Source organism: Haliotis rubra, unplaced genomic scaffold, assembly GCF_003918875.1.
Source record: "Haliotis rubra isolate DU_JTF1 unplaced genomic scaffold, ASM391887v1 Scf762, whole genome shotgun sequence".
NCBI classification, from domain to species: Eukaryota; Metazoa; Mollusca; class Gastropoda; order Lepetellida; family Haliotidae; genus Haliotis; species Haliotis rubra.
In genome coordinates, this window is record NW_025767482.1 from 391335 (window position 1) to 412984 (window position 21650).

A 21650-nucleotide genomic window follows, 5' to 3' on the forward strand; every position below is an offset into this window, starting at 1 on the left:
TCATCATCACCAGATGAGACAAACGAGGAGCCCACCTGCACACAGTATGACAACGTGATGCAACCACGTGACCACGTGGAGTCCCCTGTACCCAGCGGTGATGTGGCAGACACACAAAGTACCCCGGGTATCTACAGCGGGCTGAGTCCCTACACCAACCTGGATCACGAGTACGGGAAACTGCATGTGTATAGTCTTGTAGGTTCTGAGACGACAACCAGAGCTGAGGACAGTGTGTAATTGAGAGTGGATACCAACAATATTGCATCTGTATCAAGGCGAAGTTTATGTTGTAATACATCTCTTCCATAATCCGAATGAATTATAACTATTGCTTCAACACCGTTAACAGAATCTTAAAGGTCACATGCCATGCAAAACACAACTTTGCAGATTTTGATACCTTTCGGTATGGACTTAAGTTAACAAATTATCTAAAGTGCAAATTCAACTTATGAAGTTGAAACATAACGCGATGAAACAAAACCCTGCGAAATCGGAGTTCAAACGATTCACTAAATTCACCCCAGCTAGGGTGAAAAGTGGGGTCAACAGCTGTGCTGCATGCGTTGCGCTCATAGCGCATGCGCAGTGAATAGGTTCGCGCAGCTTGAAGCGGGATGCCTGGATTATAAGGTCGTGAGCAGGAATAGTCTAAACTTGGTTGTATACACAAACAACAATTAGTAAATAATCAGCTCGTTACATAAAAGAGCCTTGTTAAGGATCTAGCTCTACTCGGCTATGTGTCAACCAGGGAGGCGTTCGACATTTCAAGACGGAAAACCTTCGCTGGCGGTGAGTACTCGGAGTAGGCTTTGATGTGAGCTATTTTTCAAATGTTTTGTTGATATTTCACAGGCGCGAGCTTTTTATATGTTATGACAGTAGATTACCGATTTAACTGTTTATATAATTTCATTTGACTATTTCACTACACGTTCTTCTTATTGAGTCACTTTCTTAGTTCGATACTTAACAGCAACGTCGTGTTTTAGCATTGTCAGAATTTCTAACCATGATATAGATGTGCCTCTGTCACAGACAAAATTCATGTCTGTTTTATTGACACCTATGTGTCTGCCTGCCTGTCTGCAAATGACAATATGCAATACACACCTTCAATCATTGACTACATGCAATTTAAACACCTATCAGACGATACACCATAAACAAAACGCATTGATTTATGGCTCGAGCAACTGAGTTCTGTCTCTGTCACATAATGTAATTACACAGACAGGCAAGTGTGATAATTGTACACATGACATGTTATGATGTCTGTTGATTGCAAAATGCCATGCACAAAAAATGAGCATGTATTGACAAAACCCAAGATCTCTATACACACACAAAGCGCCGTGAGCGTATCGGCAAATGCAATGAAATGCTTCGTTGCACTTAAGTGCACGCCCACCCGCTCTGACTGGGTTCGGTATCCCGGGTGCTTCGTTTCGAGGGTAGTCAACCCAATTACAAAATATTGCACTTTTGATTTCCGATTGGTAAAGTCTTCACATCCATTGTGGATGAAAGGTTACGACATTGGGCTGAGTGTAATCAGTTATTATCGGAATCGCAGGCTGGTTTTAGGGAGGATTATTCCACAACTGATAATATATTTGTGTTACATGCCCTGTGTCAAAAATATATTAGAAAATCAAAACATCGCTTCTATACCGCTTTTATTGACTTCCGTAAAGCATTCGACTATGTAGTATGTATGAAAACGTTTGTGCATGTGTAAAGGTTGATTCTCGCCGTACAGATGTTTTAACAACGTCATGCGGGGTAAGACAAGGCTGTATGCTCAGCCCTCTGCTATTCATACTGTTCATAAATGAGTCGGTAACAGAACTAGAGAATAGTAATACAAATGGCATTTTTGTAAGCGATGCCATTGGCCTGATCAAGTTATTATTTTTTGCAGATGATGTTGTCCTGGTATCGGATTCTGTTACTGATCTACAAAGAAAATTGAATGTTTTGGAATCTTTCTGTGATAAATGGGGCATGGAAGTAAAATTAGATAAGTCAAATATTATTGTTTTTCTCAGCGGTGGCTATCTTAAACAAGGTTGAAAAATGGTTCTACAGAGGTATGCAGATGTCAGTAATTACACAATACTAATAACCTTGGTATAATATTCACTTCCACACTAGTATGGTCACGCGCATGTGAAACTATTGCTTTGCAAGTCAGGAAGGCGTGTTTTCCTATATTTAGTATATTCAGTAAATATTTTGATATGTCACTTAACTTAAAACAGTTACTAAAATGTTTGACACTAAAATATTACCTTTTCTTTTGTATGGTTGTGAAATCTGGGGTTATACATATCGAGAATCTATTGATGAAGTCCAATGTGCCTTCTTTAAAAGATACCTTTGTACAAGGAAATACTGCTCATCCAGCGCAGTACTGGGAGAGATTGGGTGGCATAACGTAGGTGCATATTACTTTTGTAAATGCGTTGGCTATTGGTGCAGACTGATCCGTATGAATGCGAATAGATACCCGCACGCTTGTTATACTATGATGAAAGATCAAGATGAACACGGCACTACAAACTGGGTGTCGCACATCAGAATGCTACTTTTTAAAACTGGATTCCCATATACAGTGGAAACCGCCTAAGTAAAGGCCAGCCCTGATAAGTTGTTCATTGTTTTATGTAGCTTGCGAGTATCAGTGAGTAGACCAATTAGCAATGTCAGTGAGTTTATCAAGTTTACATGATGAATGACTTGAAGCAGGCCGTCATTACGGTCACGTGACAAGTAATAAAATCTCGCGACGAAATCGGAATAAGATCAGTTGAAAAAAAATGCTTGCTTATCTTTTATAAATTGTTGCCTGACAAAACTTTGGACTTTAAAGGTACTCATTGTCACGGTGGAAAGCGTAGCAAAGAAAGGTTGACATGCATGGTCGCAGCCAATATGACAGGCACAGAAAAAGCTTTTGTGGAGTAATAAGTTAAACTGTTATACTAAAATATTTTGTTTGATTATGTTTGATTTTTATTACTTTGTATTATAAATGTATTACTTAACTCAATGAAATTTTATGTCATATTACTTACAAATGTTGGCTGTTGTTCTGCTGTATATGGTTGTCATTTCCGGGTTTTGATAAGTTTGGATAAGTAAAATACCTGATAAGTAAACAATTTTGGCGAGTCCCTTGAAATTTTAGTTATCAGGTTTCCACTGTATCTATATCGACCATGATTGTGGAGATATGAAATATTTTCGAAGATTGTTTAAACAGCGATGCATAGATTTAGAAATTTAAAGTTGGTGTAAAAACTCAATAGTTCAACATTTCTTTGCCATTATAGTTCTTATAAATCATTATTAACTACAGAATTATATTTATTATCAAATTCTATAGATAAAGATTTAACAAGTTTCGTATACTTTCTCATAACCTGAAGATTCAGCACCAACGTTTTAAGAAAAGTAAAGAAAGCGCTGACCGATCTGCCCTAATATGCGATAAGTGTGACACTATGGCTGTCGAAGATGAATTTCATTTAATTTGGATTGCCCTCACTATAATGTTAGCAGAAATAAGTTCATTCCAAAATATTTTCATCACTACCCTTCCCGAGAAAATCTACAACAACTTATGTCTTCAACAAATGTTAATATTTTGAAGGGACTCGCGCTGTATTTGAAAATAAATCTTTATGTAAAATGACCCCCATATTTTGCATTAACATGATTTCATGTGTTATATAAACCTATTTATCATTTCTTGTACAATATAACTAGTCCTACATTATTATTGTACTTATACCATATTTTGCAGTAACATGATTTCATGTGTTATATCAACTGAATTATCATTTCTTGTACAATATAACTAGTCCTACATGTATTATCATTGTACTTATCCCATATTGTGCAGTAACATGATTTCATGTGTTTTATAAACTGAATTATCCTTTCTTGTACAATATAACTACAATGTATTTCCACATGTGTTATCATTGTACTTATCTCATATTGTGCAGTAACATGATTTCATGTGTTTTATCAACTGAATTATCATTTCTTGTACAATATAACTACAATGTATTTCAACATGTGTTATCATTGTGCTTATCCAACATTTTGCAGTAACATGATTTCGTGTGTTATATAAACTGAATTATCATTCCTTGTACAATATAACTACAATGTATTTCCACATGTGTTATCATTGTACTTATCTCATATTGTGGAGTAACATGATTTCATGTGTTTTATCAACTGAATTATCACTTCTTGTTCAATATAACTACAATGTATTTCCACATTTGTTATCATTGTACTTATCCCATATTGTGGAGTAACATGATTTCATGTGTTTTATCAACTGAATTATCACTTCTTGTTCAATATAACTGCAATGTATTTCCACATTTGTTATCATTGTACTTATCCCATATTGTGCAGTAACATGATTTCATGTGTTTTATCAACTAAATTATCATTTCTTGTACAATATAACTACAATGTATTTCCACATGTGTTATCATTGTACTTATCCCATATTGTGCAGTAACATGATTTCATGTGTTTTATCAACTGAATTATCATTTCTTGTACAATATAACTACAATGTATTTCCACATGTGTTATCATTGTGCTTATCCAACATTTTGCAGTCACATGATTTCATTTTCTATAAACTGAATTATCATTTCTTGTACACTATCACTAGTCCTACATGTGTTATCATTGTACTTATCCCATATTGTGCAGTCACATGATTTCATTTTCTATAAACTGAATTATCATTTCTTGTACAATATAACTAGTCCTACATGTGTTATCATTGTACTTATCCCATATTGTGCAGTAACATGATTTCATGTGTTATAGAAACTGAAGTATCATTTCTTGTACAATATAACTAGTCCTACATGTGTTATCATTGTACTTATCCCATATTGTGCAGTAACATGACTTCATGTGTTTTATAAACTGAATTATCATTTCTTGTACAGTATAACTACAATGTATTTCCACATGTGTTATCATTGTACTTATCCCATATTGTGCAGTAACATGATTTCATGTGTTATATAAACTGAATTATCATTTCTTGTACAATATAACTAGTCCTACATGTGTTATCATTGTACTTATCTCATATTGTGCAGTAACATGACTTCATGTGTTTTATAAACTGAATTATCATTTCTTGTACAATATAACTACAATGTATTTCCACATGTATTATCATTATCCCATATTGTGCAGTAACATGATTTCATGTGTTATATCAACTGAATTATCATCAACAGCTCTCGTATAATTGGGATTGAGATTAAAGTTCGAGACCTGTCAACACTTTATCTGTTTGGCGTCTACATGCCTACCTCCTCTTATGGATATGAAGTTTTGAAACAAGAAATTGACATACTTCAAGACCTATATGGTTTCTATGAAAGTAAAGGAATAGTGCTTTTCCTTGGCGATTCCAACATCCCACTTCAGCGCCACAACTGCTTCACAGAAAGAAGATCCGGCCTGCTACAAAGCTTCCTCGATAATAATAACTTAGTTATTCTTCAGAATACTGACTCCTTACCATATACCTTTGTCCCTTCTCAATCAATGTTAGATCTTGTACTCGTGCCAAGGGAACATCAGCTAATTGTGAAAGACTTTCTGATTCACCCAGAAGATGATCTCAACTGTGTCTCAGACCACCTGCCAGTCTCTGTCTCCCTACATGTACGTTATCACCCTGAAGCGGATGTGACACCACAGAAACCCTTGACATCATGAAAAAAATGTGATGAAACAATACTCAAAGACTATCAAAATACACTAAGCATGGAATTACATATGGCAAACCCCAGTGACGATATAACTGATGCTAGTGATATAGATTACCTCTACCGGCACATCACGGAAAGTGTCACAAAAGCAAGCACAGCTACTCTACCATTATCAAGATTCAATCCCCACACAAAACCTTACTGGTCACAGGAACTGAAGGATGCTCACAAACGTCAACGACAAGCTCAACGTCTATGGATAAACGAAGGATGTCCAAGAGGGCCAGAACACGAGAGTTACTCTAAATATAAAGGTCTTAAACGTGACTTCAGAAAAGCCCAACGAAGAGCCATTCAAGAATACACCGAAAACTCACTTCAGGAATTTGAAAGCTCATATGAGTATGATATAAAAAGCTTTTGGAAACTGATAAACAGAAGAAAAGGAAAGAAAAACAACTTTTGTGCTTATCTCACCTATAACAACAGAGATACTTGGGATTCTGACGACATAGGGAATGTCTTTGCTGACTTTTATGAAACAGTACACTCCCCCTTACGAAATCCCGAATTCGATGATGAATTCTACAACGCCACAAATTCAAAGGTTTCTCAATTATTACAATCAGAATCTTTTCAGCACATTGCAGCCCTGAAAGAACAAGTTACCCGGAGTGAAGCCAGCAGCATAGTTAAGAACCTCAAGAAGTCAAAAGCTCCTGGAGATGACAATGTACAAAACGAACACATCATCTATGGTGGACAAACTTTAACAGCATATATAGTAAACCTGTTCAATGGAATGCTAAAGCTCGGTTTTATTCCAAATCGTTGTAAGTCAGGAATAATTATTCCTATCCACAAGGGGGGCAACAAACCAAAGAACGATCCCGGAAATTATCGTCCAATAACCCTGCTCCCTGTCATTTATAAGCTCTTTGAGAAACTTTTGCACAACAGACTAACATCCTGGCTCACGCTAAACAACTTCACAATTCCAAATCAGCAACAACAGGGTTACCAAAGTTGAATCGGATGCATGACTGCAGAGTTCAACCTAACGGAATCAATATGTCAAAATCTTGAATTAGTAAGCAAAGTTTATACAGCATTTTTAGACAATAAAAGAGCTTTTGATACAGTGTGGCACAACGGCCTGTTTCTGAAGCTGTATCAACTTGGCATTACAGGGCAATCCTGGAGAATCCTTACCAACGCATACACCAACCTCAAGAGTTCAATCTTTGTAAATGGCATTCAGTCTAGACTCTTCCCCGTACACCAAGGTGTAAGACAAGGCGGTGTGTTGTCCACTCTCTTATATCTCATTTTCATTGATGAACTTCTTGACGAACTTGAGGCATCAAGATGTGGTGTGAATGTTATTGATCTTAAACTTGGAAATCAAACATTGGCTGATGACATCACCCTACTTGCAATCACACCAGAGACCCTGCAGACCCTCTTGGATATTGTGTCGAAGTATTCACAGAAGTGGAGGTATGAACTTAACCCCTCCAAATGCATCGTAATTGTGTTTGGGTCCAAAGCTGGTCACTCCTCAACCTTTAAGTGGCGCCTAACAGGCGATCATGTCTCCACAACTGCCTCTACCAAACACTTGGGAGTACAATTAAACCAAAACCTTAAACATGAAGATGTTGTAAAGGAAGCTTTTAGAAAAACCAAATCGTGTTTTCATGCTCTAATGAGGATTGGCTTAAAACCAAAAGGTGTTAATCCCCTCATATCCGACGATACTGTCCGTAAAACAGTTCTACCTTGTATGCTGTATGGCTGCGAACTGTGGACACAGCTCTCTCAGCAGGATATACGGTAGCTCTCCACAACATGGCACTATATGGCAAAATCTCTACAAGGCTTCCAACTAAGGACAAGAACAGATATGTGTCTCAGTATGATCAACTGGATGCCTATTACAGAAGAGATCTCAAAGCGTCAACTTATGTTTTTTCATAGACTGTGTTCACTCTTACCTGACAACCTACCAAAGAGGCTCCTCCACAGAAGAATATATCAATATCTTCATAACCGCAACAATCAACAGACAGGCTTCATACCTCACATAATCAATGTCCTACAGAAGTACAACTTGCTGGACACTCTGAATCGGTACTTGACTAGCAACATACGAGTGGAAATACGAGTGGAAGAGACTAATCACCCACAGAATCGCTACCAAATACAGCGCTGAATGGACGGAACGCACAAGCAATCACCCAGACTTTGCACGATTCAGAATGCTGCATGACGTTCTTGTACAGTACAACTACAATGTATTTCCACATGTGTTATCATTGTACTTATCCCATATTGTGCAGTAACATGATTTCATGTGTTATAGAAACTGAATTATCATTTCTTGTACAATATAACTAGTCCTACATGTGTTATCATTGTACTTATGCCATATTGTGCAGTAACATGACTTCATGTGTTTTATAAACTGAATTATCCTTTCTTGTACAATATAACTACAATGTATTTCCACATGTGTTATCAATGTACTTATCCCATATTGTGCAGTAACATGATTTCATGTGTTATATAAACTGAATTATCCTTCCTTGTACAATATAACTACAATGTATTTCCACATGTGTTATCAATGTACTTATCCCATATTGTGCAGTAACATGATTTCATGTGTTATATCAACTGAATTATCATTTCTTGTACAATATAACTACAATGTATTTCCACATGTGTTATCATTGTACTTATCCCATATTGTGCAGTAACATGATTTCATGTGTTTTATCAACTGAATTATCATTTCTTGTACAATATAACTAGTCCCACATGTGTTATCATTGTACTTATCCCATATTGTGCAGTAACATGATTTCATGTGTTTTATCAACTGAATTATCATTTCTTGTACAATATAACTATTTCCACATGTATTATCATTGTACTTATCAGAAATAACTTGTAAGCAGAGAGAAATGCTCACTGCTGTTTGATTATTTGATTATACAAGTTGTGAGTAACGGGATCTGCTACTCGCTTAAGCTTAAACCTGCTCACTCATTAAAGCTGACCAGTGTCATCCCTTATTTAAATGTCACAACACTGTGGTGTTACCTAAAAAGTCTGGCGTTTTTTTGTACAAGTTGTTACTGCCGTTGGTGGCAGTGTCATCAGTATCCCAGGAGGGGCTTGTGTACCTCCCTAAGTCCCCCGTTTTACAGCTATAGCGCTGTCTTGAAGTGCCGTGTAATCACTGGCTAGGAAACACGAGGCGTGCTAACACCTACTGTTATTTGCCCGCAAAGGCAACCCGAGCGAAGTCCATCGAAGATGCCATTAGGGCTGTAGCCGGGTATGGGTAACTCTACAATGAGGTTCTACTGTAGCAGCAGCAGTACACATATGACACGTCATTGAACATCTGACCAATGCATGTCGACTGATATCACATCTACACACGCGACACTACACACACATAAATATCAGCACAATACTCTTCCGTTAAATGTTCAGCCTAAAAGAACGACCTGTGTCTGGTGGAGCGTGATTAGTCCCTCGGTCGGCTGTCTGTCTTGTCCAACCAGTCCCGTCACAACCTGATTCCCACGCCCATCACTATTGTTTACCTTGACAACGGGCTTGTGACACGAGTGTCACCAAGACAGGTTATAACGCTGTCACCCGAACCATTTACCTCACTATAACGCACCCGGATCCATTATGGTTCTAAACATTTCTGTGTCCAGACACTCAGCCAACAAAGAACCTCTTGTCATACACAGACGGTAAAAAGGTATGTGCCAAACATTTATATTGCATTTATAATTATTTCAATAATAGCCGCGTTATAATGGGGTACAACTCACACATCAACATTCTTCCCCCGTGGCAAGTGACCAGGTCGTTGTTGTTGTTGACATGCGTGATAGTGCGGGGGACACACCAGACGTCCATGTTTCGGAAATCTGAGTCTGAAATATTGAATTCTTTTCTCTATTTCTCCATTCAATACAGATTCTATCAATGATTTCTGTGTAAGGATAATAAACACCATATTGATCACTAATCATGTCGATCACACCAGCCATTCTCGTTTGCCTGCAGGAAACCTGACTGTTGACAGTACATTCATGAATGTTGTGTACACACGTCTGTCTTATAGCGGGGCGAGATCGCTATACCTACATCGACAGGAACTGTGGCAGTCAGGTTGTAGAACTGGGTAGAGAGACACTTAGATCTATACATGATGGGAATCCTGGACGCTGTACCCGCAGTGGGCGTGTGTGATGGTAGTTAAACCCGGTTGTTGACAGATTCCTGGATCGGCTCTCCTCACACAGATTTCAGCTGATATGTCACGGTGTCAGTGAAGCATGACACAGACACAGACTCGCAGTAAGAAACACAACAGAGCTGGTGGACTCCATTACAACCCCGTGAGACACACAACAGAAGACTGTAGTGATGGCTGATCCTGCGGGCAGCCTGACAATCTCCTGACATTACAGTCCATGTACCACGACTATGCTCACTGTGGTGCATGAAGGACAGAGCTGACCCTGGGTCATCTGTGGGGTACATTATAACTGGATGGGGGAGGTCTCGTGGACAATGTGGGGCACGGGCTTCAGCCTGGCGATCCTTGGATGGCTACTACATGCGTCCCGCGGTGAGTTCATAGATAGATACAGTACAACCAGAAATAATTGAGAATTAATGATAGTAAAAATGTTAATTTTTTCCACTCATCACTCACGTATAAATGTGAATATTAGCAGAACATAACTCCAGATTCAAAGACAGGTGAACAGTTAGTATTTTGTCAAGTCACCATGGGCAGCAATGCAGGCTTCAATACGGCGGGGCATACTACTGATCAAAGAAGTTAGAAAGTCGTGGTCCATGCTGTCCTAATATCGGACCACCTCTTCTTTCATTTCAGCAATATTTGTCAGATTTTTCTTATTGACACTTTCCTTCATAAGTCCCCAAACATTTTCTATTGGATTTAGGTCAGGGTTATAGCTTGGCCAATCTAATAATGTCATATTGTGGGTCCGAAACTAGGCCTGTGAATGCTTTCAACGATGTTTTGGGTCGTTGTCCTGCTGGAAAATCCAAACATTTCCAAAGAACATGTGAGCAGATGGAAGTAAATGTCACTCGAGAATATCTGTGTACCGCTCACTGTTCATATTCCCTTCAAATACACAGAGGGGCGTTGCCCCTGACACAGATATGCCACCCCACACGATAAATTTTGGACTGTACTTTGGGCGCTGATACAAAGGTTTTTCAGTTTGTTTGGTCCTGAATTTCGAATTCAGTGTATTAGGAAACAGCCACACAGAACTTTCATCTGAGAAAATCACATTGTCCCAGTTAAAGTTTCTATGCTGTAAGCACCAGTTCAACCTTTGCTCCTTTTGTTCAGGTTTCATGATCGGTGATGGAATTCTTTGACTTTTTTGCCAACCCATTGCATGCAGCTTTAATTGTCTCCTTACAGACAGCCACAGTTCCTCTATCAATCATATCCAGCCTTAAGTTTTCTGAGCTCCTTCGTTTGTTTTTAGAAACAAGAATACCATATTTCTGCGCCTCCCTGGTCATTAATGCCATATCCATTTGCAATATTTTTCAAAACATGATAAACAGTGGACAAAGGGATGCCTGGTCTACTTGAAATCACTTTAGCTGATCTGATGTCCTTGTTATAATACTCTAAAATCAACTTCCTCTTCTCTAAATCATCCATACCGAGGATCACTGAAAATGTCGTCTGCTAGCAAGTAAACAAAGGGTGATAACTCTTCACAAACTAATGAAGAAGGATTAACTGAGTTGTCTCTCTTGAATGAAACCAAGCACTTGATAGCTGGTCAAGGTTGTATATACTAGAAATCCAATTAAACATATTCCTAAAATTCTCAATAATTTCTGGTCATACTATGCATAGATACATATATAGAACGTCATATTAGTGCATTTGGATCGTTTGTATTGAACGAGAAGATGGCATGGGAGCAGAGAAACAACGAGTTCGAAGAACCCCATTACATCTTCGAGTTACTTAATAAAACGAAAGAAAGTAGAACCGGCAGGGGTTCAATACGGAATCTGGGGTGCAGTACGGAATTTGACCACGTCATGCGTATTGGACTCCTGTATTACTATTTTGTATCAAAGTAATGAGTACTTGAGATGCCTTTCACACAAAACATATCTCCTCCGTCTTCAGTTAGTATTGATATCTTTATGTTTACATTCAGGTCAGACCCTCCGCACTGTACAAACTTGTACCAACTCTACCTCGGAATCACTGAAGTTGACGTGTGAGACAGGGGAGATAATCCATGTGGTCAGTGTCCAGTACCAGAACATGACAGCAGATTGTGAGTCTCCACCTGGTGGCAGCTGTGTGTTCCGTCAAGAGACTCAGGCTGACAGTCTGTACACAGAGTGTAACGGTGTGGCTACATGTGAGATGGAGGTGCAGAAGTTCTGGATGGACGCAGTCTGTGGAGACACAACAAACTACAAAGCTGTCATATCCTATGAATGTATATCCGGTAGGTAACGTAATTGCACATTGCGCAACATTGTGATAAATGTGCAATTGTAATTTATAATTTATGATTAGGCGTCATAGGGCATTGTTTCGAGAACGTGCTTTCGAACAAAATCACGTTATATTACGTAAAAGGGTATTATGACGTATTTTTAGAGTTTGTGGTGCTGTATTCTAAAGGTAGGCCCAGAGTTAGGATTTGCCCACGTTTGCGAAACCAGTACAAGGAGTCCTCTGTCGCTATATTACATGAATGGAACATTTGGTGTACAATATCGCCACACCACAAATAATGTGACAAATGTTTCAAACTACAACTTTAGAGCTAACTTTAGATGTCACCTACATGTCACTGACCATTGTTACTGGTTTTTGTTGACCTCTCACAACAGACAAAACCGTGCAGCTTGGACTGTTTCCAGCAGTAGGAAGGTCGATGTTTCTAAAACATATTAATGTGAACGTTGTCTTCCAGACGCCCCCATTGATGTCTGCAACAATGTTACACAACTCTCCAAACAGAACGTCAACAGACTCTATCTGGCCTCGCCCAATTATCCACGTCTGAACATTGCATCTTCTGGCACGTGCTCATGTGACGTCACTGGTCATAACTTGAGCGTGACTGTCCTTGAATACTACTTCACCCTTCTGGGGGATGTAAGAGCCAATTTGACTCTGACTGGAGACACATCCACCTGGACTTCTTTTACAGCGGGAATGATTGCCTACAACAGTTTAGTCATGAACAGCACAGACAGTCTGAAGATAGTCTTTGACGCAATACCAGCTTCAGCAAAGAAAAAAGAAATTTTGTGGTTGAAAGTAGAAGGTAAGACTTTATTCCCGGTATGTAAATCTTTTATGGTCAATTTGATTAACACACCACTCCCAGACAGAGACATTGTACAGGTATCCGAGTGGCCCACCTTGAATACTGACGAGAGGATTTTGAGGTACAGTATTATCAGAAAATAAATCTTATGTAAACATGTTAGATTTGGGATTACACTTAGTAAAGTACAGATTTCTTTGTGTGGCATTTTTGGAAGTTGAAGTCAGATAGAACAAGACTAGTATATATGGATGACAATTTCTTTAATTCTAGAGCACGACGTTTCTTGTACTTTTGTTGGGTTGAGTCGGAACTGGTACTCTAGACTTTGCGTACCCCTCTGATAAGTGTTAATTGGCACTTTCAGGGCACAAAAATAATCAAATGTAACATATATGTATGTTATATTTGGGATTACACTTTGCATTACATATGTTACATTTGACCACTTTCTAAATGGCATTGCTTTCGGCTGTGGAAGCCGTGACAATTATCACTTATCAGAGGGGTACACAAAGTCCGCAGTCTACCAGACTATCATAATAAATGTTATTTAAACATGTGCAGTGATGTGTATGTCAGTGGCGGATGGAAATGACTTAAGACCACATTGAAAAAAAAACAAATTGCGTTGGCGAAGCCAAGGGGGGTTCAGGGAAACACACAACACACACACACACACAAAATTCCTGGATTCGCCCATGTTTCATATATACTGTATATAAACCATGAAGCCTTCTCCTTTTCTAAGGGAATACATTTTTCTATTTAGGTTCATCCGCAATACAAGTAGCATGCAATGGAAGTCCACCCCCGCCCTCCATCACTCCAGCTACTACGGACAGGACAACCCACGATACAGGTCGGTGTTATCACTGATCTCTTGTATGGTATATCCAGGTTGTATAGCTGTATGTAGATCTATTCAGCACGTTAAATATCTTTACTTTGAATTATTTTTAGTGCAGTCCTATTACGTGTCTGTAAGCGTGGGCACATAGCATGTAGTAAACATTTGTTTCATTGCCTGTTCGGTTACTGCATCGTTCCTTCTTTATTTTGCTATTATTCAGTTGAGGATTACCTTAGTTTGACAAATAGTTCACTGAACTTAACTTTCTTATCAGCAATAAACCCCCAAAACACCAGTCAATAGTAAAATACATCGTACTGCGCAACATTGTTGATATTTGTATCAAATGACAATAGTGAAATACACGCAGTTATGACTTTACGTCTGTTCTTTTTAGTTTCTCATGTAGGGATGGTAATTATCATGTATTGGGAATACTTGTTTGATCTTGCATGTCTTTGTCCATATATGACTGCCGTTAAACAGCCTAGAAACTTACTATTAAATAATAAACCCCAAGACACATACCATGGGCCTATATATTCGTCTATGAAGTGGTGTCACTTTCATCATCTATCCCAAATATGGTACAACTGGTTTTCAAAATATCACCCTGGTAGGAGCTAGGCCTTCAGGTGGAAAGAGGTGTTTCCCTGAGTACTGAGGCAGAGGGAGGGTAGAGCTACTGTTCGTGTGTGTGTGTGGGGTGGGTGGGTGGGGTGGGTGGGGTGTGTGTGTTTGGCTATATGAAGTCGGGCGTCAATTGTTCTAGGTGGCAGTAGTAATAGGCGTGATGGAACCAGAAGTAAAACATGATACAAGGACCCATGGATCCACAGAAAGGAAGGAGATAGTAAAGTCGAGGGGTTAGTTTTACTCCGTTTTTCACCTCAATATGTTGGTGTTTCTGTCCAGGTTCTCTCTCCTCTCTCACCACTTCTAACACCACTGTAGCTGTAGCTAGTACCTCGCCGGGCAGAACACAGAGACAACCAGGTGATTGTAGCCACACTTTGTGTTTATCATTGTTTTCTTTGCCGCACGCTACTTTCATTACAATGTTTACTACTTGTCAGTATCGGTCAACAGTCTGGTGTAATGTGTCGGTACCTGTCGAACAACTATACACAAGCAAATATTTTGAAATAAATCTTGGTTTATATTTGTTTGCATCTTAAATTACGTATGTATGTCTGGAAGGGATGTGGCCCCCACATCTGTGTAGAATGGTGACGAGCTTCACTAAAGGATATATACCTGGATAACCCCATTGTATAATCATTTATATTCCTAATCCGTGACACTTCTTTCCCAGACGGTGACAGTAGTACAGTTGCTGTTGCTGTGGGGTGCGTGTTTGCTGTCATTGTTATCGCTGCTCTCATCGTCATAGTTATCTTCATTATGCTGAGGTAAGGTCAATCCGTTCATACACCATGAATACACACTGCCCTCTCCGAGGTCATCAAATACAACACGATGTGCCATGATTTGGATAACTGTCGCTCTGTAAAGTCTGTACTCTAGTATCTATTGGGTTGAGTCTTATCACTGCTGTGAACCCAGCTTTCAGCCTTAGAGGCCGTGTCTAGTTATCCTGTCTTGATCTTGACTACAAGTTGTCTGTAGTGGTGGATTGCATCGCTGTGGTGGAGTGCATCTCTGTGGAGTGCATCACGGTTTTCTGTCCTTTTAAAATAGTGCCTCAATCTGAAAGTGTGGATTCGAATCCCGGATGGGACTTAACCTTCAAAAAGTACTACAATATGTACTTCACCGAAAAAGTGTACCCCAGAATATAGAATATGTTTATTGAAATGTTGATCACTGCAATGTTAACACCCTTCCCGGTTTAACTGATCTTTACAGATACCATTAAACGATATCTCCCACAAGTGTTTTAGATTGTGCATGTATACATATTGCAGAAGGAAGAGACTGAAACCCTATCTCAGCTCAACACAGAAGCCAAGCAATGGACGTAAGGAAGACGAAGCCCATGAGATGCCGCGCTACGTGACAGATGTACCATACTGTACCACCGCTGACCAGATACGTCGACCACCCAGTGCCGAGTATGCTGAACTGCACGCTCACGGAGCAATCAAAGTTTACAATGTCAAGGTCAGTGTGGCGAATTCAGATGGAAGAGATCAAAGTTCTAGTTTAAGCGCTACCCCGGGTTCGGCTGTACCATACACTTCAAAACGACTGGAGGAACTGTACGCCAAAGTCATTCCTAAGAAATTCAGGTCAACGAAGAACCGAGATGAAGTGAAAGACAAATCAACGAAAGACGAAACAATAAGAGACAAATCAGTGAGAGACGAGTCAGTGAGAGACAAGTCAGTGAGAGACAAATCAGTGAGAGACGAATCAGTGAGAGACGAGTCAGTGAGAGACAAGTCAGTGAGAGACAAGTCGGTGAGGGACAAGTCAGTGAGAGACAAATCAGTGAGAGACAGTGTCCACGCTTACGACAATGCTACCGAGGAGCAAGTGACAAAGCAGCGACCAGTCAGTAAAGGTGGAAGACATGTAAGTGAACCTGACTATCAGGAAATAGGTGAGGTGTCTGAACATACAACTAACCTACAAGCTGTACAGGATCCCCCCGTGTTCCTTCCTCACCCCCCTCCATCATCTCCATCTTCTGATCAAGGTCTTCCTGTCCCGGAGACGTCGGAGGGAGCCGACAGAGATGTCGAGGAAATGAAGTCCGATCAGAAGAAGAGGACGAAGAACAAGAGGAGAGAACGAAGCAAATCATCAGACAATGGTGTGTCTTCCAAGGAGAAGAAAAGGAAGAAACGTAAAGGAAAGATTTCCAAATCAGAGAAAGAGAAATCAAACATTCAGTATGAAGAAATTGAAATCCCTTCTGTCTATAAAGAAGGTTCTGTGGATCCTGCAAATGCATCAACGTCCCCCTCGACAGACTCCGGTAATACGGACAACGTGATGGTGGACAATGACCTGTACGAGGGAGGTCCAGCCGACGGTCAACACACGGAGAGTTCCGGTGGTCAGCGTCCACAGAGTCAGCACTATGAGGACATCAGGCGCGGCGCTCACTCCGCACTGACGCATGTTAACATTGACATGAATCCTGGTCGGCCTCCTCCATATGAAGAAGTGACGATTTGAAATCCCACTAAGCCGAGAAGGTCAACAAACTGTCTGACTGAGTTTTAGTTTTAAGCCGCTTTTAACAATATTCCAGCAACATCACGGTGAGGGACATCAGAAATGGGTTTCACACATTGTACCCATATGGGGATTCGAACCCGGGTCCTCGGCAGAAGGTCAACAAAGGCCCCAGTGATGTGAGACTACTCACCACAAGGTGGTCTCAGGTATCAAGTTGTAAATCCCAAACGAAATACTGGTTTACGTGTTCTGACCGGGAACAGCATAATATGTATATAAATTGTGTAACAGAGGCAATGCTGAAAGTTAAGACTTACGATATTGAAATGAGATTTCATTGCATAACAACCTTGCCCATGCATTGTTCTGTTGGTGTATAAAACCAATTAAGTGACCTCGTACGACAGACATGGGACCATATGTGACTCGGAGTGCCTACGATGGCGTGTCTATGTGTACATGTGTCTTTACACATGCATGAGATATATTAAAACCATCTACTATTTATATATATATATAAATAAAAACAATACCATTGTCGACGAATAACAACACCTTTGTGGACGATATTTCTAGACGACAATGCTGTGTAAAGATATAACATCACTGGACAAGAAAACAGTCTTAAATATCCACAGACACAGGTTTAGTTTGGTATGAAGGGTAAAGACTTGTTTGATGAACTTGTACAATATAGCGCCCTGGAGTCGGTTTGAAACAGTATTACACTGGTTGGATCACACGTGTTACTTTCCGACCACTGACTATGTATTACACTGGTTGGATCACACGTGTTACTTTCCGACCACTGACTATGTATTACACTGGTTGGATCACACGTGTTACTTTCCGACCACTGACTATGTATTACACTGGTTGGATCACACGTGTTACTTTCCGACCACTGACTATGTATTACACTGGTTGGATCACACGTGTTACTTTCCGACCACTGACTATGTTACTTTCCGACCACTTACACTGGTTGGATCACACGAGTTACTTTCCGACCACTGACTATGTATTACACTGGTTGGATCACACGTGTTACTTTCCGACCACTGACTATGTATGTATTACACTGGTTGGATCACATCACACGTGTTACTTTCCGACCACTGACTTGCTTTGGATCCGACCACTGACTATGTATTACACTGGTTGGATCACACGTGTTACTTTCCGACCACTGACTATGTATTACACTGGTTGGATCACACGTGTTACTTTCCGACCACTGACTATGTATTACACTGGTTGGATCACACGTGTTACTTTCCGACCACTGACTATGTATTACACTGGTTGGATCACACGTGTTACTTTCCGACCACTGACTATGTATTACACTGGTTGGATCACACTTTCCGTGTTACTTTCCGACCACTGACTATGTATTACACTGGTTGGATCACACGTGTTACTTTCCGACCACTGACTATGTATTACACTGGTTGGATCACACGTGTTACTTTCCGACCACTGACTATGTATTACACTGGTTGGATCACACGTGTTACTTTCCGACCACTGACTATATTACACTGGTTGGATCACACGAGTTACTTTCCGACCACTGACTATGTATTACACTGGTTGGATCACACGTGTTACTTTCCGACCACTGACTATGTATTACACTGGTTGGATCACACGTGTTACTTTCCGACCACTGACTATGTATTACACTGGTTGGATCACACGTGTTACTTTCCGACCACTGACTATGTATTACACTGGTTGGATCACACGAGTTACTTTCCGACCACTGACTATGTATTACACTGGTTGGATCACACGTGTTACTTTCCGACCACTGACTATGTATTACACTGGTTGGATCACACGTGTTACTTTCCGACCACTGACTATGTATTACACTGGTTGGATCACACGAGTTCTTTCCGACCACTGACTATGTATTACACCTTTCTGGATCACACTAAGTATTACTGACAAATCAAACGTGCTATGAACAGAGAGTATTTATAAAACATCATCTAACCTACCAGTCTGTGTTATGCCATTGCTATGTCTTTCAGTGTATGTCTTCCGTATCTAATTAAACTAATACCACACCTATACACTACAGTGCTGTCCGTATTCTTTGAGGATTGTGTGCACATCAAGATATGAGGTCATGTATGCAATGTGCAAGGATGCAAGTCCGCTTCGTGCGCGAATGTGATTTAGCTTTCAGCATCTTCAGGTATAAAATGTGTACATAATGTATTAATTATCGATAACTATGAAGGGTTTGAACGTTCTGTTAATTACGCAGTCTCATATTCCAGGCACGCATAACGAACCACGTTTAATCATTAAGAAAGGGCACGGGAATATCAGACTGATTTCTTCCACAGCTCACTGGATGCACAGTTGAACACTAATTGATCGTACCCAGTCTTGCTTGTTGTGTAACATGTAAACAAACCTATAGCAACTGACGGGTTATATTTCAGTCTGTACAGTAGACTCATAACAGATTCGAAATGAGATCACCATGACCTCAATGATTGGGTAGGATAGCAAGTAAACCGAGCTGAGGTCCAGGGGTAAACTCCAAGTGAAATATTGACGCGGACCCACTTACACAAAACGATGTTCGTGCTACAGTCATTATTGGTCGAGACTAAGTACAAGGGAATCACTAAAGATTAATGGGTTTGGTACGTAGCTGGTCACTGCAAGCTGTCTATATATAGACTACATAACTTCAACAATTTGCCCAACATGATTCCACTGGGCCTCATGAGGGCAGTAATAGCTGTACACAGCAAACAAACCTGCATATGTAATGTCAAAACAGGGCATTAGGTACGGTGGGGAAGCGTATGGTTCAAAACGTTTCTTCTTCTGTTGGAAGGCCATTGTTGGTCTTCTCTCATGGGTACAATATCGCCGGAACATTCCTGCTAAAAATTGAAGACATTCAAATGTGCATTATGAAACCTTAGAAATGTAGTAGCGGATATGGGTGAATGTTGGTGGGTGGGTGGATGGAGCGCACACAACACAACGCTACTCGTGGTCACAGATGACAGCCACTTTATTTATCCATTAAAAAGGAATGTTTGGAATAACTCTGAAAATATCCTTAATATAACTAAGTATTTGAACATAAAGGTATAACATGTAGTACAATGTCTATATAGTCTTAGAATACAGCTAGCCCAGACAAAGCACGTACTAGCATAAATACATCTTTAAATATAAATAGCAACATGAAAACTATTCATACATACATATATCATTTATGGCATTCAATGAATATATTACAAATATACATGAAGAAACTATATAGAGTTTATTACATACAAGATCATAAAATACACTTACCCCTGTGTGGCAATGAGTGTACACACGCTCATCAAGCTCATCAAGGATCATCAATCATCATGGATCATTCTAAGAAATGTTAAAATACAACCTTGATAATACTAATAATGGTATATAAAATAAGTTATAATAAAAGCAACAAATCTCACATCCACCCTCACTATTTCATACCACATTCATATGATTATACATTTACACAATATGTTAAGTCATAATTTAGTGTTCATTAGGCTTAGACTGGTATTTACCTACCTCATACGCCATGTTCAATGTAAATAGCTAATTGATATTTATTGATATAATTTAGATAAATTACACTTCCAACCAACTGTACTGATGGTTGGAAAACAATAGATACATTTATCTACACACCGATGCATTAATGTAACACTTCTTTAAGAAATACACTATATACAACACCATATATACACATACAATATATGCACTGACTTGAATAATAAGATCCTCATTACAATCCAGAAATACTCCACAAAACACAAATCATAGTGATCTGATCCTCCAGAAAGATCTAAGTGACTGCCAACAGGTTATGTGTGACAGCCACCTTAAAACTAAACAGACAATAGGTGGCAAGCTGACCAGAGAAACTGAGGCGGAGGGACAAAAGAAGCTTGTGCAGAGTGTAAGAGTATGGATCAGAACCTGGCCTGACCCAGTAGGGTGGCTATTGTTAATTGAGTAATTGCATAAGTGCAGGGATACATTTAACTGAGAGGGTTTGTTATATTTTATCTGTAAACATAAAATATGATACCTATACAACATACAATAACTATATACAAGTACTTAAAATTGAAACTTATAAACTATGAAACTAATAATGATTAAAACATGACTTGGCCACAGAAAGATGCATGTCGAGGCATGCAGCACCGTATATAATGATACTACTAAAATAATAATAGTCAATATATAAAGCACATTAAGCGATGCCAAGTGCATGCTCTAAGAGCACAATGAGTTTAGACAGAAAGTCAGTCAGTTTGAAACAGCTTGGTCTCAAGGTGAGCTTTGATGAAACCAAACGTTGGACATTCTCAGATATGAACCATACAATCCTTGCCCACTTATTTCAGTGATGCGATATCACCGCTATTTTCACTC

The 21650-nt window shown here is 39.5% G+C and overlaps 1 protein-coding gene across 7 annotated transcripts in view; it reads left to right on the forward strand.

Annotated features, from left to right (window-relative positions):
- The window catches only part of LOC124260417, a 60173-nt gene extending 42521 nt beyond the window's left edge, over nt 1-17652 (forward strand). For 2 of the 7 annotated variants that reach the window (XM_046694727.1, XM_046694722.1), the window contains exons 5-7: nt 14952-15032; nt 15352-15448; nt 15965-17652. In XM_046694727.1, the coding sequence (XP_046550683.1) occupies nt 14952-15032; nt 15352-15448; nt 15965-17183 (1397 nt within the window). In that variant the 3' untranslated portion in view covers nt 17184-17652. Of the gene's footprint in view, nt 1-9249; nt 9568-9878; nt 10447-12049; nt 12350-12823; nt 13181-13955; nt 14046-14951; nt 15033-15351; nt 15449-15964 lie in introns of those variants that run through there. The other 5 variants (XM_046694725.1, XM_046694726.1, XM_046694723.1 and 2 more) reach the window with 5 other exon arrangements.
- The last annotated feature ends 3998 nt before the right edge of the window (nt 17653-21650 follow it).